Source organism: Anarhichas minor, unplaced genomic scaffold, assembly GCF_050575085.1.
Source record: "Anarhichas minor isolate MPS153535 unplaced genomic scaffold, ASM5057508v1 ptg000025l, whole genome shotgun sequence".
NCBI classification, from domain to species: Eukaryota; Metazoa; Chordata; class Actinopteri; order Perciformes; family Anarhichadidae; genus Anarhichas; species Anarhichas minor.
Genome location: NW_027466471.1, coordinates 12,850,096 through 12,876,075, shown reverse-complemented (window position 1 = coordinate 12,876,075; position 25,980 = coordinate 12,850,096). Strand labels below are relative to the sequence as shown.

At 41.3% G+C, this 25,980-nt stretch overlaps 1 protein-coding gene across 2 annotated transcripts; it reads right to left on the bottom strand.

Moving 5' to 3' along the window:
* Window positions 1-2,925: 2,925 nt before the first annotated feature.
* On the bottom strand, window positions 2,926-25,980 carry LOC142957636 (DNA repair protein XRCC4-like). 2 transcript variants are annotated; one of them, XR_012956149.1, is made up of 8 exons: window positions 25,869-25,980; window positions 21,857-21,998; window positions 20,965-21,155; window positions 12,032-12,198; window positions 11,315-11,479; window positions 9,971-10,071; window positions 6,242-6,416; window positions 2,926-3,534 (listed from the first exon to the last, which is right to left on the bottom strand). XR_012956149.1 is itself a non-coding variant. In XM_076099584.1 (8 exons), the coding sequence occupies exons 2-7, from the start codon at window positions 21,993-21,995 to the stop codon at window positions 6,292-6,294; spliced, it is 888 nt and encodes a 295-aa protein (XP_075955699.1). In that variant the 5' UTR covers window positions 21,996-21,998; window positions 25,869-25,980; the 3' UTR covers window positions 2,926-3,534; window positions 6,284-6,291. The 2 variants fall into 2 exon arrangements, 1 of the variants encoding a protein (XP_075955699.1); XM_076099584.1 differs by having other exon boundaries at window positions 6,284-6,416.

Here is a 25,980-nt window from a genome sequence, read left to right as displayed (position 1 = left end):
GATTGGATCCCAGTGGGGATCAGCTTGCAGGTTGACAAATGACTCACTCTGTCTCTCCAAGTCTCTTCAATTAGCACAAGTAAGCACGGAGAACATGTCACGTCACGTCAACTACATAAATCACCACCTAAAAAGTGAGAGGTAAAATCACAGCACAGGTGCTGTGGTGAGGTTGAATCATTCACACTATGAGGCCGTTCTGCAACTCTTAATGTAATGCACGTAAACATATATTCTGTGAAACTCTGGCTAATGTGTTGCCTATAAGATTTGATCAGATCAACCACCCGGCCCAAACCTCAGCCCTTGTAAAAGGATCAAGTTCTGATGGTGACCGAGGTCCAGCAAACTGAAACTTCATGAATCACAGAATCTGCCACCTTCCAGCAAACCACTTCAATCGTAGAGGATGGCAACGGAACACAGACAGAGGAAGTGAGTGAGAGAGAGGGGGGGGGTTGATAACCAGAACCAGACCATTCCCACGGCACAGATCTTTGCCAATTGCAGTTAACATAATCCAGCATGGTGGAACCATTTAATTATCTAACCTCATTCCTTCTGCATACATGAACTCCGGATTACAATATTTCAAATTAACTTTGAGTCATATTTGACAACTTAGCACCAACGTATTTAAAAATGTGTGATCTATGACATTTGCAGTCCCTATATGATAAAAATGTCCCAGAGGAGTTATGCTCCTCACTGTTCTTCAACCACCAAACAATATGTGTGTGAGTGTCAGTTATTAAGCCAGGCAGCAATTAGGCCAACACGAGAGAAGGCAATGTGGACAGCCTGTCGATGCTTTGGTCTCTGACCAACAGGAAGTCAAGTTAATAACATTAGCATTCCCAGCCATGAGACAATTTCAAGTTTACTATAGGAAGTCATTTTGGTTTCTTTGGTTCAAATTACCATATTAGAGGATATTTTAAATAATCTGAAAAGTTATCGTTAAAGTTTGGTGGAATAGTTTTATCTACGCATGAGTTTAAAAAGAAGACAAAAATGTGTATTTATTACAAACTGCTTCACAATGTGAAAAAAAGAGAAAGTCTCCCTCAAGCATACTCTGCAGCAGGTTATCATTATCACACACTCAATGTTCAAGCATCCTCTTAAAACCGGCAGGACATTTGGCTAATTCAAGTAATGAGGCTAATCAGTTCACACCCGCATCTCAAAGAGAAGCCAGTCGTAATTTGTAATGATCAAAAGGCTGTTTTAGCAGCTGGGTTGAAACAAAGTAGTTACTCTTTGCCACTGGCAAAAACTTGTAGACCAGTGCGGAAAAGACTCCACAACTGAAAGACAAGTTCAGCACTAAATGTGGAGTGGAGATTTCTGTTTGTTTCAGCCACTGAGCAAAGTTCTACCTGTAACATAAGCACAGTATATGGCTGCAACATTATGTGACTTTTAAGCAGTGATATCTCGACTGCACCACACACTAATCATCTTCCACATCATCGATGGTTATTCAACATCTGGAAGGTTTTTGCATACGTTGACTATCATGGTCTTTCTGTTACACTAGAAGATAAAGATCATGCTAGAAGTCAAATGTATGTATAGAATAGCTATTTGGTCTCACACGTATAGTTTGCACAGAGCAGAAGCTTACACATTTAATTCAAAGCGGTCCAGGAGGAAGAATCACCGCTGGTTTGTATTGCCCTGAAATATGTACCCTGAGTTTCAGACAGTCTGTCCACTGTCTGAAGGGTGAGTAATAGCTAGAATTTGATTATATATTCTCAAATTAGTTGTTATTTTCAGTTTTCAAACATCGCTTTTATGAATCCTGGCGGTAACCTCCAGTTCCGAAAATAAAAGCCAATGTGCCTTAAACTGGCATTCTTTCTAACGGCCAGCAGGGGGCAGCTCCTCTGGTAGGTAGGTCAGATTGTACAGAAGTCTATGATAAAATGACACTGTAAAGAAGAGTTTATGGTCTCAATCGCTAGCGTCAAGTCTTCCTCAATATAGCATGATGTTCATTTAGTAAATCATGGTCCCATTTAGACAATAAAGCAGAGTGTGCTTTAGGGCGGGGCTACCTTGTGATTGACAGGTTGCTACCACAGCATTGTTCGCTCTGGGAGTTGTCCGTGTTTTGTCTTACAACTTTAATCCCTTTCAGTGTGTATTCAGTTCATGAAAGTTTATTGTAACCATTTTGATCGGCCTAAAACGTCATATTCAGCGTTCGGTTGTACTTAGTTCCACCCTCTTGACAGGTCTGGTTTCAAAAAAACAAGAAGGCAACTGCCAAAAAACCAAGATGGCGACAGCCAAAATGGCAAACTCAAGGGTTCCACTTCTTACATGCAGTCTATGTGTAAGTCCAAGCTGTTTCAGACATTACAGTGAGGCGGTGAGGAGCAGTGAGAAAACAGCGCAGCCTGACAACTAACAAAGACCGCTTTGTCTCACTGCAGCTCAATGGCAGGAAAGCAGGAAGACTCCTGTTATTTCCTTGGATGGTGGGAATCCTACAGGTGCACGCAGTAAGTGAATGACGATGATAAGCAAGCGACTGAACGTTTAATTTCATCCTGGCACAGCCATCATCATCTCTCTCTCTCTCACAGAGTTAACCCTTTCAGCTGCATGGACTGCTGTATAGACCGGTTTGTCTAGACTGCCCTTGCTAGAAGACCATGTGGTTGTAAATTCACAGCTTTATTCCAAAATGCTATCACATAGATTTCTACATTTCATGTTTTCATTTCACTGTACAGTACAAAACCTCTCATGACAGAAACGTATCACAAGTTCGATCAAAGACACATCATGGTTTTCACCTTAAATTACCTGTTTACTCTTATTAACAAAATTGATGCTCCTCATAGCTGCATGTTGTTCTTCTTTCAGACAATGACGTGTGATTTAGAAAAAAATGAAAATACAAAAATATTGAAAGGTACATTTTTTATTCAAGTCAGGTTGGAATTAACGTGCTTTTCTTAATATATATTAACCCAGAACACATTTGAAGAACATTGACAACATTTCACATATTAACATATTACCTTCATGTATTTGTAATACATTTCCAGGGAACATCTGTGATTTTCAAAATAAAATTAAATATTTGTTCTTGAACCAACTGATTGAAAGTGGAAACATTTAGAATATCTTTAAAATAAGAAAAAAGTATCATCAGGTCCAATCCAAAATAAGAAAACAACACAAACAGGCCTGTTATATATATATATATAATATTCTGCATTCAATGCATGCTATCGTTATGTTCTGAATGAAACCACAAACTGAAATATTCAGTACAGTTTCCTATCTTGTCCTTCACACTTTGTCTCATCCTCCATGGCACGTTGTCATGCACTCATCCGCAGATGATCCTTAGGAACTGATCTGGGCATATAAAAGGCCTTATTTATGGGATGTATAGAGGAGCGAGTGTGACATTCCTGTTGAGGATTACTACACCAGCAAGCGCGTGTTGGGGGATTATCCAGGCGGCCACCCGTGGTCTTCAGCAGACGCTTAGGTATCATCAGAATCCTAAAAGACAGCAAGAAGGTCCAGTAGTCAAATGTAGAATGCACGAAAAAAGACCCAGAGTTGGTCTCCATAGGTTAATTTCTATCAGTGTGAAGACACACTGTGATGACCTCAGGACCTAAAGCTGGTAGCAGAGGTAAAGGAAGAGGTAAGAAGGTGAAGACAGAGAGAGAGAAAACACAACCATATTAACCCTCTGCAAAACACCCCTCAGGTAGTTTGGGCCACAGAACATCTACCGAATAAAAGGGCAGATGAAAATCGAGAAACAAGGGGGAGTTAAAATGCTAGTTTAGAAGGTGGAAATGAAAGAGATGGCGTATAGTTTATTTTCATAATGAAAAGAGGGAGGAAAACATCAGCAAGACATGATGAATAAGCAGCAACAAAGCAGCTTTAGTTCGTTGTTGGTGACACCCTATTTTCAGGGTGTAACCTGTTGTCCCTCAGTAGTTACTCTGGTCTCACACAGAGCCAAGGTTGAGGGGCTTGGCAGCCAAATTTGAGCTCAGGGCGAAGTCATACTCTTGAGAAATTGCTTCCATACTGCTGGTCCAGATCCTCTACCATGCTCTCCAAATCATTAGCAGCACTAGCAGTTCCCAAGGAAGCACTGGAGGGCGTCAAGTGTCTGTTATCACATGACCGCTTACGCATCTGGTCAAAGTAGTGACGGCAGCTCCGAATGGAGCAAGCAGTCTGACGTTTTTGGAGACCGATAGCGTCATTCATTGCTCGTCTTTTGATTTATTGAAGTAGACAGACAAGCAGCAAGTCCCTCCCGCGAGCTGTGGCAGGTAATTGTCACAGTTAAAGCAAACCAGATGGCAGTGACATGCTCTGGCTTTCTGAGAGTTGCTTTCTCAATCTGGGACAAAATCTGGCATCAAATCTGGGGACACGTCCCACCACTGTTTCCCTGGTTGCCACTGTTTTGGTTGCTAGTATTGAGGTGAGGGTTGACTAGTCGAAAGTAGCTTGCCACATAGCTGGAGAGGGATCGGGAAAACATTTTCATCAGAAAAACCTTAGATTTAGGGCTTTAATCATATTCATGATGAGTCCCGGATGTTATCTTTGTTGAGGTGGAGGGTGGACACAAGAAAGCAAGAAAGAGAGGCAAAGAGAAGGGAATGAAGAGTAGAGAAAGGGAAAAAGTTAGAGGTTGTGCATGACTTGCATTAATTATTGCACTAATAAGAATTTTATCACATTTCAATATTTCATATTTCATCCCCCAATATGGAGATGTACTTCGGGAATTACAGTTCAGTATCTTGATATGAGCCACAGCTGAATAATATTAACATGCATTCTGTCCAAGAAGTTCATGAAAAAAATATTTGCCACAAAATAAAATCTGACTGCAAAGGGGAGAGTGCAAATGAGAGAAGAAGAAGTGCATGTTCGCACTGGAATTCGCACATGCACTTAGTTGAACCAAGCAACACTACACACTGCAGTCATTTTCAGTTTTGTTTATTTGCCAGCCAACACCCAAAAGTAAGCGGTAGTAGCACGTTATGAGGTTTTCAGATTTTGAAAGAAGGGTCATTACAAATAATGTAGGAGAGGTGTTCAACTAACCAAATGTATCACATATTGACTGACAACGTCATAACAACTGTAGGTTGATATGACTATCCCAATGCCACGACTGACTCTGGAGAAGGTAAAGTTACTGGCACGAAAATGTGATGAATGTTGCTTTTTAGATTATTTTCTTGAAGAAGTAGCACACAAACAAGACGCAATGTTAGTCTGAGCTCATGTGTTTTCCTAAAAGGCAGACGTTCAAGAACCAATAGGATCATTCTATTGCAGTGCGTCAGTATGAGAAAACGTGCAGCTGTCTAATGTGGAAAGACCTCACAACATTGTATGTACGAGCCGGATGTTCAGGAGACACCTCTAACAACCCAAATATTAACAGAAGCTGATTAAGATCTTGAACCCTGTCAGACCCACCAGTGAGTCCGTCTTTCTCAAGTCATGTTGTTAAAATGTTCACGCCCAGAGAAATGTCCCAAAGGAAAATGAGAATCGCCATAGATAGAATATGAAAAATATTTGTGTTTCTTGTGTTTTGCTAAGTACATTTTGTGTGGCCTATTTATGAGGATGCAGCAACTACTCATACAGGAAGAGTACTGTATCTACCCAATGAGCAATGCAATCAATACTACAAGGTGAAAGAGGGAGGAAACCAAATAATTACGCAAAAATGTGCAGAGGCCGAGAGCTGACACTGTTGGATGCTGGGAAGTGGGCATCTGTGGGCTTTTCTGTAACCCCAGTGATGACAAAAAGATGATTCAACCTTCGTTAAGTGGAGGAGTGGAAGGATTGGGGGATAAATATTCATAAGGGCACCCCACATCAGTTACTGCGGTGGTTTTTCAGAAGTTTCTCAGTGCATAAAATGAAGAATAAGACATAAAAAATTTGGGAAATGAGAAAAATGATTGGTCATAAAACAAAGCTTAACATAATGTCCTCTCATTGTTGTTAAACTCTGGTTTGGGGACACATGGAACAGTTTATTCTTTGAATACTGGAGAGATGTCATGTTGACACTATCTTAATACGAGCTACTGAACTCTTCCAAGGATAACTTTTGTACTGCTACTGTATGTGAACAGAGGCTCCACAATACAGCTATGAACTTAAACAAAAAGTAAGTCATCTGGAGGAAGCAGTGGCTTACCAAATATGGTGATAGATTGGTTGCATTGGTTATCTGACGAACCTGAGGCTTCATTCCTGCTCAGAAGGTTCTGGGCTCAGGCTGTGAAGCAACCTACGCTTCCGGCTCCGCTGTTCATCTTCCTCATCAGAAAAGGTTCGGTCCACAGAGATGCCATAGCACACCAGATCACGACCTGCATTCAATATAAACCACATACACACACACACACACACACACACACATGGAAGTGTTCAGAAAACCACCTTTGAGACCGTGGGTCTTAATACATCATTACTTTGCATCTACGCATCTTTGATGATGTCATTAATATATGTAAACTATTAAAAATCATGTTTATTGTAAATCAAACCCATGAGATGCATATTACATTTCTTCACAATGACGTCTGACTGTTGGATTACAGTTCTCTAAACAAATACCTCTAAATGTCTGCACGCTGATGTCTTGTCTTGTTCCAGATTTTGGGGATTTTTGGTTTCACTACAAAAGCCCAAATTCTCCATGTTCATATCTCCATTAGTGTCATTTGTGACACATTTGTGGCAGTCTCGGGGCATACTGCCTCAGTTAACCTCGGTTAACCCTGGACAACTCAACACCTAATGTCCTGCGACGTTTATCGGGAATAGAGATCTGGCATTCCACACAAGCCCGGCCATACGATTGTTTACACACTGACAAACACACAAACACACCTGTTTGCCCTTTAACACCGCTGCGAGCTCATTCAAAAGGTTTGACAGATTGAGCAGTTGTGTTAGATCAAAAGAAATACTTAGAATACTGTATTGGCTGTCTGAATAGGAGATAGCACTTGTCATGTGGATGGTGAACTTAATGCTAGTGTTGATATTCTCTGTAAAATGAAGAGTAAATCAAGTTGGACATTACGGTCTACCTGACCGTTAAAAAGACCCATTTGATCACGTTTTATCCATTTCTTCCTCCCTTAAGACACACCGCCTCCTCTCCTCTCATTCTCCTTCTTCTTCATCTCCATCTTTTCCATCTTGAGTCACCAAATTGTGAGTGATATGCTTCCTATGTGTCCATTATCCAACTCCTAACTGGTGTGAACAGGTCAAAGAGAGAGTTTATTCATTTGTCTCCAATTCTGCTCTGTCATTACTCTCTCTTATCAGGTCTCGGCAATATGAAAACACACCTCGAGGCGCGAGGGTTGACAGGGGCCAAGCCAGTCAGAGGGGAATTGTGTGGGCCACTATGTCTGTAAAGTTTAAGTAGATTTCTTCATGCAAATGAAATGTTAAAATTTGCTTTCATGCACAAAGTGTCTGAACTGGGTCAAGACGAGCCAAATGGGTGGAGACTGAAATTCAACAAATATTAATGAGGTCTCAAATCCACCAAGTTTACTTAATCTACTTACTGTGTGCGTTCACTAAATTTGTAAACACTCAAGATTGTTGTGGCTCATACTGTATGTTACATGTCCACAGATCATTACGAAGGTGGCTGTGAATTGATTGGTTGCTGCAGTTACAAAGCAAAGACTGCACAAGATAAACAAGCAGGAATAACAGTCCATTAGGCAACTATTAGCATATTGTAACACAACCATTGACATGAATTCGTGGCGTGTTTCCATCGTGGCCAAGTGAAGGCCAAAAGAGAAACGCCCAGAGACGAATTTGTTGGACAGCTGAATTAGTGTAAATACTACAACAATTTTGGAACCACCTATAATGTCAAAAAGCTCAGAATACGGAGAAAATACAGGGGCCACATCCTCAAGGCAGATAATTATAAGAGATAAGTGCCGGGTGATTTTCACTAACAAGCTGAAAACACAAGAAAGCATTGTAAAACCCTTCTGGACTGCAAGCAAAGGCGTGTGAGCCAAGACCCATATGCGCAATCTGCAACCTCCAGCCATCTTAACTGAAGGGGAGGGTGTATGCGCGTGTGTGCGAGTGAGAGAAAGTGGAGCTACTTGAGGACAGAATGACAGAACCTGCCAACAGCATCAATGTATTTTGCAACTGTATGAGCGTCATGGTTGGGGTGTGCAGGGGAGCAATCAGTGGGTTATCCCAGCAGATTGCAACATGTAGTACAGGGGGGTAAGATTCAGCAGATGTGACATCACGCCCGCTCTGCATGTTGCAGGAAGTGGCTGACCACCTCATGGTCGGCCATGTTGAAGCAATCACAGCTCACAGCAGAGTTCGCTGGGTGGGTTTATGACTCACTGAAAAGTGCTTCCCAGAACCCGGCTACCCGGGGATATATTCTGTGCTTGTGTGTGCTTTTAAGTGTACGTTAAAACCCCCTGCTTACGCGATCAGTTGCATTCAACTGTCAAGTTTATGAGACAGTAAAAATCAGTTCAAGGAAAGCAAAAACTCAAGAGTTTCACTTAAGAGTCTGCATCAATTCTGAGTCACATCGTGACCTATGACATAACAAGGAGTACCACGAATGGAAGTATTGGAGCACAACGTGTAGACGGTGTGTTGTAACAGTAAATCTGATCTATGAGAAACTCCCAAATGAGGACTCAGTCTAAAGTTTTTAATTACTTTCTGAAGCATCCTAAAGTGCATTTATCTTATTTGCCCCGTCTTCGACCCTTTCTAACTGATACATAAGTTATCTGATAGCTTTGCGATTAATATGCTTTAATATGGAGCACTAAAATCATAATCTTGTCACCAAACTCATGCTGGGACTTCACCATGTGGTTGAAACAAAGACTACATGGAATTCCAAAAACCTAAACTGGTTCAAACCATGCTCAACCCCATCAGGCGTCAAAACATCACCTCTGTGTGAGATTTGGTTCAAACCACAACGCTGGTGCCTCATTGGACGAGGGCCACGGGAACCCCAGGGAGTCCCTATGATACAGCCGTGACGTCACTGAGACTATAAACATCAGCGCATACCTTCACTCAGCGCCGTCCATTGCGACTCCATTCGTATGAAAGGAGGTGAAACAAAACGCTGGTGGAACAATAGATTGGATCCCGAAGGACGAGCGGATAACTTGCCTTGTGCTTCTTCAAGTCGACATTCACTGTTTTCTCCGCCGCCAGACAATTAAGCCGTTTAACCCGCCGATACAGAGCGGTTACGGTTCCCGGTTCTAGGCTTAGAGAAATTCCGCCTAGAAATCCGAAGAACAAATGCCTGCTGCCATACAGAGGATTCGTTTGCAAATTCAAACCTTAACTGTTCTCTCTGAATGTGGAACAGTACTTTGACCATTGACATTGTGAGCAAACACCAGTTTTTAATAATCCTATTGATAATAATAATTGTATTAGCATCAATAATTACATTTCCATACTTGCTAACAAAAGACGCTCCTGCCAGGTCCCAACACTCACACATTTGTGCGTGTTCACATACAAATACACAGCTAACTGCCAAATCTCATCATGTTATGAATTGCATCGATTCAGCTGCCTTGCCTCCAGAGAAAAGCCTTTGTTATTTCATTCTGAGTGCAGGGCAAGGAGATGCTTCAGTCTGTTTATTGTCATTGGTATTGCTGTTGCAACATATTCTGATGCAGGCAAAGATGAAAACAATGGATTTTTTTCTTTTGGTTATATTATACATTCGTAACACTAAATTATTCATTATGAGTTGGGAGATAATAGTTTATTTTATTGGCTAAGCAGCAATTTTTTCCTCTAAAAGGTAAAAACAACGCTGCACTCTTAACACTGCACACACACACACACACCACACACACACCTGTGAGGAGAATAGTTGGCTCCTGGGATGGATGGATGCTCTGAACTGTCTCCTCTCTTCTGTCCTGACCGTCGTCGTCACCCTGAGTTGTGTCATCGTCACTAAAAGAAACAAGTTTAAGAGAAGAAGAAAAAATATTTTATGTAGAAAACTGTTTGAGGAATAGCGTGGAAAAACAAAGAAAATTGAGTTAAAGTTTGAACGTGCTCTTGAAAATAAAGTTTACTTTGCTGCCAAATCTTTGGGTAATCAGCTTTCAAAAGTTTACATTACTGTCCACAGGGAAGGTAGCAAAGCCAGACACGTAAGCAGGCATTATGAGTAAAATCTTCCATCCATACGCTGTGGCCAGATCAATGACAGAAGATACAGAATAGGCTTGTGAAGAAAAACATGTGTCAGCGCCTGTGTTCTGCAAAAGCCAAAAGTGTGGAAAGCACATCTGCAGATGTGACAGCACTATGCCGTCCTGCTTGGAAACAAAAATGGCAAGTGTGCAACTAAAGCAATGTCCTGAATAACTTGATTTACCCTTTATTCCAAATTCTCAGTGCTAAACAGGGAATTAGCTCAATTGATTGCGACACAAGTGTTTCTTGTAAAGTATTTAACAAGTAGTGTATAACTACAAGAAAACCTGCAACAATTGGTTGATCAACAGAAAAATAATAGGCACGTCTGATAATTGATTTATGTCAGTTTTTAAAAAATGGTTTGATGGTTCCAGCTTCTTAAATGTAAGAATAAGCTGCTTGTTCTTGCCTTACATTGTAGTAAATTGAATATTTTGGGGTTTCAGGCTGTTGGTCAGACCAAACAAGACATCTGATGACAAAACGTTGGCCTCCAGGAAGTTGTGATGGGCATTTTGGAAATGTTTCACCAAATAATGAATTGAGAAAAATAATCGGCTGATTAATCAATAAAGATAATAATAATAATTAGTTGCAGCCTTATCTGTTGACTTTGTTGCTGGTTTTCTTTTAAGGTAACACGTTTCTTTAGGATAAGTGTCTTTTGGGATGCTTCTCAACACTGTTGTTATGAAATGTTAATTAGTGAAATACACTGTGCCTCGTGAGTATTTGACATGAATCCCCCGATGCAATAGACAGATAGTACAGTACGTCTATACTTTAAGGTAACACCTGGTAGCTCGCATTTCATCAGACCCAGAGGTTCTTGTAATGACCACGTAGTTTATAGCCAACCAGGTAAACCTTGTGTATAAAAAATGAGAAACACATAAAATAAAACATATTTCAGTGGTTCACTTGCATTTTAAAGTAGCAAAGCTAGCCAGTTATGCCAGAGCATCACATAATTAGTGCAAGCCCTGCTGACCTTTGTCTCCCTTCCTCATCTCTCTGCTGGCCGTCAGTGTGTTGGAGCTGGCGGACAGCATCCTGCAGGCCTCTGATCTTGGTCTTCTTCTCATTCAGCACCATGACGAAACGTGAGTACAGCTCGCCCTCCAACATCTCCTTATCTTCAACCTGCTGCTCCTGTCTGGTGAGAAAAACACACCAATGTGTCTGAAAAAACATACATGCCAGCAATGGACTCTCATATGCACATGGACAGACATGTTTAAGCAAACACAGACGGACAAATACATGTTTTAGAAGCAGAGGATTCTTGTTTGTTTGCTAAGAGGAATGATGCAGACATTATTCACCCACGTCCTCCATCTCTGGCAATGCTCCATTTACTGGCCAAGGAATCAATAAGCAGATAAACAATTACACAGAAAAATCTACGTGAAAAGAAATCATACATGAAATGAACATACAACTGAAACTGAACTTCCCAGAAATCACAAGCTCAGTTTGCAACACTGGGTGGAACCCTTAATACTCTCTATGGGCGACCAGTGATGATGTCATACTTTGTGATTGCTGTGCATATAAACAGCTGGAAGCGCACAGCTTATAGAGAAAAGAGAGCTTGCATGCAAACAAGACAACCAACAAACAAATTCCAGCACTGAACATCTTTCAGGGGAATTTTCCATTTGAACTTGACATTTGCTCTCCATGACATATTCTTTTTTTTTCTTACTCTATGAGAATTCTCTGGTGCTCCTGTATTAGCCTACGGTTCTCCTCCAACAGCTGGCAATTTTTGGACTCCAGATATGTAGTGCGCTTTAGGGACTGGCCAATCATCTCCCGGTTCAGCTCTAGTGGGTCTGCAGCTGGCTGGAGCTCCACAGAACCCAAGTGCACCTGAAGAAAGTAGGGAAAGAGCAGCAGACAATGAGAGAGCAAGATCAAATGAGCATCAGTGTTCATATCTAAGGAAATAAAAGTTTCTCTTTACACTGGCAGGCTTTAATTATTCATGATAAGTTCACAAGCATAGCAATGTGACAGGTAGCATTGCATTGACAGGTAACAGTTAAGACAGTTCATGGCACATGGTAAGCATAACCTCTGGTTGCCTCCCTTTGAGCATGACAGACTGGGAGGAGACAACAGGACAGGTTAAAGACTATGGCTGCGTTCTTCTTTTACCTTTAGTACGTACTGCAGCTGCCCTTACTAAGTAAGTACTGTTGCTGTATGCATACAATTGGGACATACTTCTTTGTCATAACATTGTGCCTTGAACTTTGACCCTGGGCTCATATATCTGTCGGCTTCTGTCAATGAGCTGTCATCAGGCTGTCATTGGTTAGTGCTCTTTTGGCGGCTCGGTCAATGTGATCTTCCGCAGCGCAGAGGATTGTGGGTCAGAATGGCCAGAAAAGCATGCTGGCTTGCATACTGCAAAGATACAACAGAATGCAGTAGGACATCCTGGTAATCATGACATACTGCATTTGAAATACTATGTACTGTATTTATGTATGTATGCATTCTAAATCTTTTTCTGGCATACTAAATAGTATGGTAGCACTTTACATCTCCCAGCTGCCCCAGGAGTACCAGGGGATCCCCTCGGGAGAAGCCGGGGGAAGTTACGTGGAAAAAGTACATCTGGCACTACAATCCTGACCTAACTAAAATAGAAAGCTGACTCATAGATTAATAGATTAAGGCAATAATCTTGCATCTAAAGCAGCTTCCGAACCTGCTTAAAGGGAAAATGAGTAAGCATTTGCACCACATCATCGTCTGAAGAAGAAGCACCGCAATATAGAGGTGTAACAAACCATTACGTCACATTTTCTTTGAAGTGGGAGACCTTTTAAAATGTTGAGGTGTATTACATTCTTCCTGGGAGAAATACAGGATGAATTCATTGGTCACCAGTAAACTATGTGAGCACCAAGTGAGCACACAGCTCCCTCTCTGTCTGTGACTTTTTGGAATCACAGACAGGCTTCCGATGTTATAAAACATTCCTCATTCGGTTATCATTTTGGCACTAAGTCTCAGAGCGGAGCTCAGGCATTGCAGCTGGCGACAGAAAATTTCGGAAGTTTTTGAACATGTAGTTGATGTGTCAAATTTTGAAAATTCCACCACAGCAGTCCCGTTTTGAAGACGCAAAATGGGACTAAATCTACAGCAAACAGCTATAGTTCTATACAGAGGAAGCAAAGCACTGTTTGACCTGGAGTTTGCACATCAAAGTTACAAAACCGAACACATTTTCAAATAGCTGCACAGTCCTTGTTTGCTTGTTCCCTTGGAGATTCCCCCCCCCCCAAAACACACACACACACACACACACACACACACACAGGTACTGCTCATGATGCACTGGCAAACCAGAAGGTGACGAGGTGCTAAATCTTCCCTGGGCTATGTCGAGGTCGCAGACGAACTGTAATAAAGTCGCCATCTTCAAAAGCTCTCATAAAATACTTGTCATTTACTTTACCACATTTTTTCACCTGGGCCGATGCTGTCCCGGCAGGCCACACAGCTGTTTCCCCACCGCTGGTGAAACTGAACATGTTGAGTGGACATTCGCTTCACATCGCCACCACAGCTTCACTAGCTTAGCCTTTTCTTCTTATTTTTGTCTTTTCTAGTCTCTTTCTGTCAAATTTTCTTTTTCAAAGATGTTGTCGCTCTTCTCCCAACTTCAGTAAGAGTTTGATTGACAGATGGTTCACCCAATCTTCGGCCAAGTTTATTATTTTTACAGTGCCTGACCTTTTCCAACAAGTTTCCAGTGACGGCTTCTCAGATGGTTTTGTGTAACGTACCATCTGGTGGGTCAGTGGTCAAAAACTCTACTAAGTGAATTTAAAGAATACTGACTCCCTTAGTGACTCCAGTCAGCATCATTACTCAAAACAATCGATATAGATTAAGAGAGCATGCCACTACTCAAAATCCCTTTGAGTAGTGGCATGCTTATTCAGTGCCAGTGCTGCCAGTCTGATCAAAACACGGAAATCAGCGATTTAACAAAAGTCAACTCAATAGGATCGAGACACAGAGGAGACCACCCAAAATCTAAGGAGGATGAGGTTCCCGAGAACTCATAAAAATCTAGAACAACATCACGATGTCACAGTGATACAGTGCAGGCTCCTCTCAAGGGCTTCGAGTAATTTTGTGTGACACTGAGCCCCGTAAGTTATCAGTAATAGTGATTCAGTGTTCATGCAAGATGGTCCACCATTAATAAGACTGGTGTAGGGAAGAGGCCCGGTAACAATGTCTGATGTTTGCCTCAGTCATATGTTTGAATAGTGTTTAAGTCATCATGTGCACTTCAAAGATATACCAACTTTTACAGTACGGTATAAGCCACCCATTACTATCTATATGCACAGATAGGAGGTCATGATAACTGTGAAAGCTTTGATCTTACCTCAAACCTCCCTTCCATCTTCTCCTCAAACCCCTCCTTTTTTACTACCTGTGTCTAGATCTCTGCAGTGCTTCCAGTGGAAAGTAATTTAGCAATAAATCAGCCATGTGAGAACAGATAATGTGAAGGCTTTGGACTCTGACATGCTGAGTACACTAATACTTCCACACTTTAAAGAATGTTGTCCTACATTTACTGTACAAGTATCTCTCGATTATAATGTCAAATTTTGTTTTATCCGCTGAAATTGTTCAAGACCATAATCTTCCTGACCAGCGTGTTAACATGGTATTACCGTCCTAAGACACCAGATACAGAGATCTAAGCTGCTGGAAGCACAACCCTTATTTACTGGCTTGGCATTGGAAATGGCCCTGCAGCTGCTGTTTATTTATTCTGCTCCTTCTCTTAAATACCAAAAGGTTGTGTTACTTTCAGGGTTTCTAAGAAAAAGCAAACATGTGAATTCCAGATCACCAAAGGTTTACCTTCAGCTTACTGTGCAACATGGAAAAAAGGAAGGATGCACTAATCAAAATATAAACCGGGAAATGTAGGCATGCTAGGTTTTATACCAAGCGCCTTGTTAAAAAGACAGAAAGGGTTTAAAAAGCTCCCTTTATTTTCTTGAGCATCTGCTTCTCCCCTGAGACTCAGAGATAAAGTTAAAGGTCAATCCGCACACATTTGCCAGCCTCGGCCAAGGTGTGGGAGGTCAGACTGTTTGTCTGTGAGCCAGGACCCACTGCCACATTTTTCTACTGTGTTACTAAACCAACAATACAATAAGTAACTAATTCATAGCTGCTGTTTAAGCCTGTATCCGCATTAGACATATGTCTTTAATATAACAGGGTGGGCTAATTTATGACAGTTTAAATATTAATGCAGCTAACTTAACAGGCCAAGACAGACAGAAAACAAAAAGACAATATGCCAACCCCGGAAAATCTTGACTTTTTGAGATGAAACAAACTGTAAATAAAATCATCAACAGAGACAAAAAAAGATTAAGCAAAAAAGTGTGAATGAAAAAATCTTTCAGGATTCAGGATGAGCTTGTCTGACATTACAACAAGGGCCGATGTGTGTGTGTGTGTGTGTGTGTGGTCTGACTGTTTGTTTGTGTGTGTGTGTCTCCACACAGCTAGCCAGACCATAAGGTCAAACCCGTGGAGAAGGGGGCACGTAGGTGTGGAGCAAAAAGCCAAAAGAACACATTCCCAGTGAAAAAGATACCATAACACAGTGTAGGCACAGAGGACACAAAGCTTTCCTTATCACCCTGTCCAACACATCACTAGAGACTAAACCCACCATTTATTCCCATGGATCAGAGGAAAATAACCCCTATTAATCAATAACTATTCATCAATATTATAACAGTGAGCTAGCATCATTGGAACTCCAACATTAAGGATGTGTGGCATATAAATGTATCTCATTTATTGACAAAACGTCCAGCTTATAATACCACGTTTATATTATCAATATATTTCATTTTGGGGCAACATTTATCTCTTTTTCTATTACAAAATAATGATTGTGTCCAAAGGAACAGGGAAGTGAGTGGGTGAGCACTGTGTGCATGGTGACAAAGAGGCTGTGTTCAAGGCTGTGTTCAAGGCTGGGCAAGGGTGCTCAATATGGTTAGTGTGGGCACGGAGCGGAGGATCAGCTTGTCCCATCAGCTCCCTTGCCCGCCGTGCAGAGGCGTGAGGCCAGATAAAGAGCAGGAAGCGAGGGAGGACAGTCAGTCAGTCTATCCCCGATAACAGGAATGTTTCCATAAACATAGGGCATGCTATGGCACAGTACCAGTGCAGATAGTGAGGGATGAAAGGTAAAATACCGAGGTACCTGCCAAGAATACTGGGTCGCAAGATGTTTAAAGCACGAAAGGGAGGCACTATTATAATTTACTTTCAACCAGAGAGACAAACTACTACTAATGATATGGAACTTGCTGGTGGTGACAGCAGGCGAGATGCGTCGGTGGATCAGACTCTGTGTTCAGGATACAAAACTGGCATCCAGTACCATCACAATTTCCCAAACACTTAAAACAGAACAAAACTAAAAGTCAAACGTGTGACCGTAGGTGATTGCAGATTGTGTTGTATTTTTTTCTGAAACCACAATTAAAGCATTTTGGCTGCTTCATGGGACTGAACATTTTTATCACCAACGATGACGGTGTGCATTTTGTGTTTGGGTCTATCAAAACATGGTACTGTTAACATGAACTAATGTGATTACAAAGCAGCTCTTTGGCATACGTGTACATAGATGATAGAGTGAAAAATCCCATTGTGGAGAGGCTCTATGTTACAATGGTTCTAGAGTAAATCAATTCATTAATTAGCTGATTGAAAAGTTTTACGTTTCCTAAATGCTAGGATTTGCTCTAATTTATTTAATCGTGAATAGTTTATCTTTGGGGTTTTTAACTGTTGGTCAGACAAAACTATTTTGAACACATAACCTTGGGCTCTGGAAAATTGTGAAATGTTTGCTTTTTTTTGCCAGTAAACTGCTTCAATACAGCAAAGAGTAGCTTAAAGAATGATTGAGACTCAAAGGCTGAACATCATTACACGGGGAATACTTGTTTTGCTGCACAAAAAGGAAACCCTGATGAAGGGATCTCTAATCCTGTTGTATTCTAACATATCATTATGGCAGATTATATGCACAGTGAACTAGACATTCACGTTTAAAGACTGTAGAGGTTTGATATTAGATACATGGCTTGATGGTGTTTGGTATAGGACACAAAAATAGAGAAAGAAAAAATGAAAATAAAACAGCTTTAAGATCTGCCACAAAGTATAAAGGGACAGCTGTAAAATATAAAAAGAGAGGAAAAAATACACCAAACAGACGTTAACAAATATTAACTAAAAAAAACAAAAACAAAAAGCTTTCTACTTACATGAAGACAGGGAAGAGGAAAGCAGCGTGTTCATTTTAGGTTTTTGCTTTGCCCCCCCCCCCCCCCCCACACACACACTTATCATGTGCATGATTTACAGGCCTTATTGTTTATAAATACTGTTGACAAAGGCGGGCTGTGAGCATACAAACACACTCAATATGTACAAGTACATATTGTATCATTTCACACTTCAGAATAAGAAAACATGGACTCCTGGCGTCATTTTGCACAGCTGGAATCCCCAGAGCACTATAACACCAGTTTTATTTGACAAACATAAAACATCGACAGTCAGTGTCACATGCTTCCACCCAGACTCATCCACAATCATGCGGCTCCGGTTAACCACAACTGTCAGGAATCAGAGTCTCACTCTCCATGGATCGAAAGCTTGTCTGATTTAAGAAGTGTGTAGCTCAATGGTACTCTAAGACAGAGTGACAGTTTTTTTTTTGTTTTTATAAAATGGCTGGATGTCTCTGGATAACTGATCAAACATGTGTGTCAAAGCGCTACTAACAGAAAGAGAGGCAACACAAGTAAAAAACTACCATAGTTGCATTGTGTAATCAACGTATACATTAAAAACACTAAAGTGAAATGAATACATATAGTTAATAAGCTGTTTGGGAGTCAAATCCAGGCAGTCTTAAACAGACGTACGGGATCTGTTAATTCCACTTAAATGCTCCAAAATCCTCAGAACACTAAGTGTCTGTATAAGTGTCAGTACTATGACATTTATTTTTCTACCAATGACAGATTGGTACTTAAACACACACAAAGGAGGAGATGATGTCTGACTCAGCCATGTTAAACACCTGCTTAGTAGCAGTTTAACAACAAACACCCACATTACATTCATTCATTACAACGTCAAGGGCCATGATCATAAAATATTAATGTCAGGTTAAGTTCGCCACCTGTTTAGTCCCTGGCCTCTTTTCTTCTATACCCAAAGGAAACTTGCCTCATTTTTGGCACCATGAAATTATCCGGCTGGGAGTATATGTTCCATTTTTTAACCTCTGACGTGTTAGTAAAAAACGAGGAGAGAAGAAGAAAAAAACAAGAAGAAGAAGCAGGTGTTAGACAAAGGTGGTAGTTAGCACATAATGCAAATACCCCCCCAGGGATGAGATTTAGTCTACCACACACATACTGCACAAAGAGTGATGGTTACTGTCAGCAACAATGTGAGCATTGATCACATATTTAAAAAGCACACTTACAGCAGGTCAGATGTGGGGCCCTGTCAATCATTTTGTGTGGTCTAGTTGCTCCTTTTGGGAACAAGTGTTTCACTGCTCACAATCACTAAATACTTCCACCACTAAACAAATGAGAGAGTTCATTTATTTCATTTCAAAACCGGTGGAATTGTTTCATTTGGGTATATAAAAGTCAGATGGTGGATGCTGTTCATTTGTTCGTCTCTCTTGCAGTTCACTTCCTGTTGATGGTATGCATTTGGAATACGTTTCAGTGATTTGATGGAGTGCACTGAGAGTTACCATAATCAAGGCATCAGAAATGCATTGTGAATCACTGTCAATATAAATACTGTCAATTAAATATCATCGCATTAAAAAAAGCCTTGATCAACTAATGTTACCACTAGGGATGTCCACAGTAGTATCCCCACCACGGCCATAATAATAAAACAAGTAAATCATTGTATATCTCACATTAAAACTGAGCTATATTTTGGGAAATCTTGTGTGAGTTTCTGAGTTTGAAAGAGAGAGCATCCAAAAGCATGACGAAAGGTGTGTTGTTTAATTTCATTATTGAAGTATGAGATGTAGTTAGTTAGTTCGTTAGTTGCCGTTTTGTCAAGAATGTCAAAGGCCTGGCCACCTCATTAAAAAACCAACGGTATCTCTGCACATGTCCGAACACAAACACATGCACACTTGTATACACAATCCACACACATAGACACAAAAGAAAGCCTGGGGGAGTTGGAGAAAGAACAAAAAAAAGCTTTAATCAACTGTTGTTTAACATTGTTAGATGGGGACGGCCCTATCCATAAATCAGGGTTTTATGGTCTCTGCAGTGTTCCTAACCCCCTGGCCTTCTCCCTCTGGTCTCCTCTACCTGCAGCAGTCTCAGGACCCCGAGTGACCTGCTGCCCGGAGGCAACCGCATCCTCTCACTGTTTGGAAGAATAACACCAAAATCCACCGAAAGCCCCGTGACCTGTACTCCATCAAACCCGCCACTCACTGTGAACTATGAAAGAATTGACTTAGCACAGCATGCAATACATGTCTCTGGCAGCGACTGCTGCATACATTTACATGATTGTTTAAATTAAGGCAAACTAGCTTTACCTTACGGTGATGTTTATGAGCTGGGGCCGTTAGACAACGGACTTATATTGTTAGTATTGGATGACTGAGTGATTCCTATCTCTGGCTTTCCAGCGGCCCGAAGGCAACCAAGCCATTCTAATTCGGCTTTAATGTGGGGTCACTATAATCCTTATCTTTTTAACAGCCCCCTGTAAAGAATAAGACTTCCTTTCTATACTGTTGTATGTCATTAGATGCGTTTATCCTCGGGGAACAGTGATAAGGGGGAAGTGCACGGTGTGGAATTCAAGGGGGAACTACTGATAGATCTACACAATAAAGAACAAGAACTCTCTTCAACAACAGATTCCTCAACACTTTTGTTTCTACCCCTTACCCACTTAGTTCAAGAGTTTGCTATACCACATTTGGTTCGTTACTCTATGTGTGATGTGCGCCGAAACAATGATGCGAAGCACCCCAAATAAGTTCCAGTGAATACTCCAGAGCCACAGTAGCCACAGTTAATAACTGCTGCAATTATTGACACTTCGTGGTGCTGGTGGAGGCATCTTTTTTACTTGAACAACATGCGGGATGACGTTTGCGTAGCAGCTGAAGTTGAGCCAAGTTCAACTTTTTCCAGACAACCCTGCATTATCTTTGCCGTAGCCCTCTGCGCTGGCATTACCGCTGTGTCAAGGCAGCAGTCTCATTGAAGTACATAAGGGCATAAAGTTTGTTATATCAACTTTAAAACAAATGTACAGCTTTTGTCAGCTACACCATACTGGTAGTCTTTTTCCCAGACTTTCCAGTGATCATGGCATATATTTTTTTGTGAGTCGGACCTTGAAACGGGTCAGATTGTTGTGGCAAGTGATGTGCAATTCATGGTGCCTTCAGCGGTCTAAATCCATTCTTTTTGAATAAGCCCCTGAGAGTATAATGGTAAAAATCTACCCAAAGCTTTCGCTCACCGAGATGTCATTACAGATCTTCTGATATGAGAGATGACAGCGATCTGGACTGACGTGGAAAGAATACACCCCCTTGTCGCCTCCTCTCCTTCCTCCTTCACCTCCTGTTAGCGCTTGGAGAAGATCCTCAACATATCTTTCCCTTGTGGCTCCCACATCGTTGGCTTCCCTTGTCACCTCGTCTTCTGAAACTGGACACAAGGAATGCCTTTTTCTAATTGTTGCATCATTTTAAAAGTTGTACAGTTGAGAGAAGGGCAAAGAAGTGATGGCAGACTGCGGAGCAAAACATTAATTATGTAGCATGTGAAAGCGTATTCAAAAGGAAGCGTGCACAGAAAACGAGGGGAATGTCGTCAGCTGTTGCACAGCTGCTCACACGGGGCTGAGGGTCCCAATTAAACCATCAAACACAAAACACACTGACGACCCAGAAGCCCCCACATAGCTCTCACAACCCCATCTCTGCCTGTCAACTCTGCAGATGGACAGCAATAGAAAACTAGGGAGCAGTTATGTTCCAGGTGTCCTTCCAGAGAAAAAGTACGCATGTGTAACCACACACACACGCACACGCACACACACTGAACACTGACTTGCACATACAAAGACAAGCCTTGTAGAGTTTAATCTACTTTCTACACCTGTAAGCTGCAGCACAGCAGAGAAGAGGGGGGGGTGAAGAAACAAGTTCACTGCTGTCCCTCTGCTTTAAGGACGAACAGTTTCAATATTGTGAGATGGGGTCAGCCAGGTGCATACAGGGTTTGGACAGTTTGATGAATGGTAAACCTGGTGACAACCCAGTCTAGTCAATGGTCAAAAGATGTCATTCTTTGCAGATCACATGGGCTGAAAATTGTTTTTGTGTTTGCATATATGAAGTCTTTACCCTCTCCGATCCATGCCGAGCTGCCGTCAGTGAGAGCTAGTGTGAAGCCAGCCCCCAGGTCTAAGGCCCAGTCCACTCGCAGGAAGTACGGGGTGCCTGGATCCGAAGCTACAGTAATCTGTCGGACTGTACCACTCATGACCTGCAGAAGAAAAAAAAACAAAGATAGGAATTAAGAAACTTATAACAGGGTGCCATTGTAATTCATTTTTCTAACAATGGACTTATTGCTCAAGATAGTTTGTAGGCCTACTGTTAGTCTTTGGTCCTTGGACCTTCTTCTCGTAGCAATCCATTTTAATGTTGTACAGTTGTGTTAATCTTCCAGTTGCATCAATGAGCCTCATTGTTTACTTCTTGGATTTGGTAATAATGTCTTCTAGAGAGTGTGTGTGTGTGTGTGTGTGTCTGTCTCTGTAATGGGGGTCTCTCTGAGTCAGTAGAACCACACAGAGATTTTGGCAGGTTGTTATGTGGACTCCCTGACCACCAGCAAGGTAATTACACGCTGTTAAAGATAAATAGGGGAATATTCCCAAAAACACCCAGATGCTGTCTGATTTAGGTCAGCGTGTACATTTATCAAACAAACTACAGTTCTTATATTTCTTTAAGTGAGTCTGAAGATCCTCGCCTCAAACAGCCAAACTAAATCATGAGTTTTCACAACATGATTTAAGCTCAATTAGCTTCTTAAGACCCACAAAGATTTGTAACGTTTTAAAACTTCATGTTACAGTCGATGAGAAAATAACCAAGATTCTGCAGCTGTGTGGACTATTTCTCACATGGAAATGATTTAGATCTTTGTTGATAGTTTGGGAAACATACATCATATTTCCACGAGAACCATCATGTTTGAACGTATAAAGCAAAGAACAACGACGGCCCTTCAATCACATGAAAGGGATCGCCTTGATGGGAGTGAAGAAAAGAACTGATGCTACAGACCGACACATCTCAAGCTAATTCATCCATGGCCATGCCCATGCACAGCAAACACTGTGGGATCCATGCTCGATACTTTGTACTGTGAAACCAAATCATTATTTGCCAATACAACCTTGCTCAATGAGTGTGCTGAGCAAGCTTGTTTGGTAATGTCACCGTGCCCTCAGGCTAATTGATTCACTGCTGCAGTTAAAAGTTAAGTCTCCTGCCAGAAGCAGCCTATGTTCCGCAGATCAGTTACAAGCAATGTTTATCTGAGGATTCATACGATCCATCAGGTTGTTCATGCCCTTTTGGTGAATTGGCTACACGTCGTTTTGTTTCGTTTTCTTGAGAAACTTTTACTTGATTACGGATGTCCAGGCCAGAACATGCGATTACTGCTTCCACGTGAAGTGAGAGGTGAGTTGGACATCTCCCCTGCTTAACTATAGGGCAGCATGTGTGGAGATGGAGGGAAGAGGACAGCTAAATTGGCAGTTAGCCAAGTTGGACATGTTTGAAAAAATGAAAATGAGCGCCTTTGGACACTGTGCTATAAGTTAGGACGTGACAGCACTTTTTTTAGTATTCTTCTTTTGCTTCCCCCCACCATATACGCTGACAGAGCAGGTGGTCAAGGTGATTAAAAATGGGACATACAGCAGAGATTTGGCACACACACACACACACGCACCAGTGCATACGCATGTGAACATGCGCAAAGAACCTTGCAGCAGATTAAAGTTGACCCTTTGTGCTTCACGAAGGGGTGTGTCTGGACGGAACGAGATGAGGGAGCTGAAGGTTCCAACTTTAACCTCATAAACTGAGCCCAGCTACTCATTAGTTACTGTAACATCTGTTGTGCAGGGACGATGACCCTGTGGTAATGACAGAAGGACACTCAAATTAAATAAGCAGCGCTGTCTGTCAGGAATGGAGAGCTGCGCGAAACCTTCAAAGTAAAAAAAAAAAAAAGTCTTCGTGTTCAGTTACTCGATCGACAGACACGATTACCGGAATGCTTAAATCATCATCCGGAGCCTACAGCTTTGACACGGCGCCCTTATCCTGTTCTCTTGCTCCCTCTGTAATTTCTTTGCTCAACCTTTTCATTGTCATTTCTTCTGCATTGCCGCCGCATATGAAAAACTGCAAGCCATAACTGTGCAGGAAGTACGAGGCAAATGAGTCACAAAGAGCCTCTAATTATGCATATTGTGTCTTAAATGAGGAGTTCATACAGAGTAGAAATAGCCACGGCAGCTAACTGTCTCTTTAATGGGCCCAGACAACTGAGCCAGTCCTCTCACTGGACCTTCCCTTCTTGCTTTCTCCAACACAATGGTTTCAGGATGAAAAGGATTATTTTGGGTGAAAAGATGATGCGAAAACGGCAGCCGAACCACAAAAGCGCTCCTGCTGGCAGCATAATTTAACTGAAGTTGTACGGACCCTGCGAGCCAACGTAATCCTTGATCACAGAAAATGAATGCTGGATAGTTGAGTGCAATAATTCAAACATTTCCATAATTTAAATTTGAAATAAATCACACAAAGATTACTTCAGTCAATAACACATTTCAGAAGATTTGTTTGCAACTAAATCAGCAATCTACTGGAACAAACTGGAGTGAGCCAAAGTCAAACAGCCATCAGCGTCCACTCTGCATTCAAACCTTTGAAGAGATGAGTAATTTAAACCTTTAAGACAAACATACATTGTTAGCCTGCAGGTTGTCGTCCTGACCTCAGCTCTTTCTTATAATATTGTATACAACATCTTGCTAACCCTGGATTGAGCCACACAATAACAGGTACTTTTAACATCTCCAATATTCACGTAGGAATAAGTTAGTTGTGAAAACCTAAGCCCTGCTTAGTCACAGAGGTAAGGCAACTCTCAGTGACCATTGTGGTTGCGTAAAAGTATAAAAAGCTAGGCGCAATACAAGCTGTGACAGCACGACATTGGTGGCGTAATTAGTGTAACTTTCATTCCTATCTGCTCTGAACAGATGTGACCACTGTCACTGTAACATTTACAGAATCTCTTTTCCTTAAATCACAACTCAAAACGAACATCTGCCATTGCTTGACGAAGGCATCTTGGCATCTAACAATGAATGTTATTCTGTAGAGTTTGACCTGACGTTTAACATTGTAACCTTGTAATACAAAGATACAAAATGAAAAGATTGCACCTACTAGGGCTACATCAAGCCTTGATTTGACTGCAGTAATCAGGCATGCATGTACTGTGCTGTAGCACTTTGTCAGTGCACCGTAAACTATAAAACTTAAGCACATGTAGAGGAATGTGGGTCTGTTTAAAGTACACTTGCTCATCTCTTGCTCTCAGAGAACACTCTTCATTCGAAGAATTTGTCTCTTTTTACACAAAGTTCTTTTCCCCACTCTTGAAGTAAAAAAAAAAAAATGCAAAAAAAAAGATTTATGTGTGGTTTACAATCTGACAGATTACTCCTCACATGAGGAGCTCTCCAGGAGTGTCTGTGAAGGAAGGGTTGATGTAGATTTATGAAACATGGTTTCAATGCAATCAAGATGCAGTCGTGGCTGGCTGGAGGGAGGGGACCTAACTGTAAAAACACTCAGAGGAAAGTGAACCACAAACATTTCAGTCTCACTTCACTAAAAACGAGGGTAGGATCTATTAAGCTATGTTCCTATAAATACCAGTCAAACGTATCTATAGGTTTAATAATATTAGTAATAATAATAACTATATTTGTAAAGCACTTATCTAAACCATGTTACAAAATGCTTCCAGGATTATTTGTACAGTTGCTTGATTGTGAAATCTAAAATTAAAGACAAATGTCCATCTCGAGTTTCCACCATACTATTCAAGTAGTCTCTTATTTGTTTACTTTATGATACAGATGTTACCTCGGATTTTAGGGTGTTATTATTCAGTTATAACAACTTCCGCGTTGTGCAAGTACAGCCTAGTTTAACGGTAACGTGACAGATAATACGCCCTTAATGACGTGCTATGTTGGTTTTCTCTAACACACGGAATACATTCACTATAATGTTGTTTTAGAAGACTTACGGTACTGTATGGACTAACTACTGCGACGTCCACACGAAGGCGTGATTGTATACAACTCAAATCACTGTCGTTCTCCCAGTTGACAGTTTTTTGACATACATTTCAACCTTCC

What these genes read in the sequence shown, in the direction of transcription:
- LOC142957636 (XM_076099584.1), bottom strand. Translation starts at nt 21,995, where the DNA reads ATGAGTGGTACAGTCCGACAGATTACTGTAGCTTCGGATCCAGGCACC. An exon ending in CTCGGCATGGATCGGAGAGG is followed by an intron (nt 21,156 to 21,856) that starts GTAAAGACTTCA and finishes CCTTGTGTCCAG; the next exon opens with TTTCAGAAGACGAGGTGACA. An exon ending in GATGAGGAAGGGAGACAAAG is followed by an intron (nt 10,072 to 11,314) that starts GTCAGCAGGGCT and finishes TGTTTCTTTTAG; the next exon opens with TGACGATGACACAACTCAGG.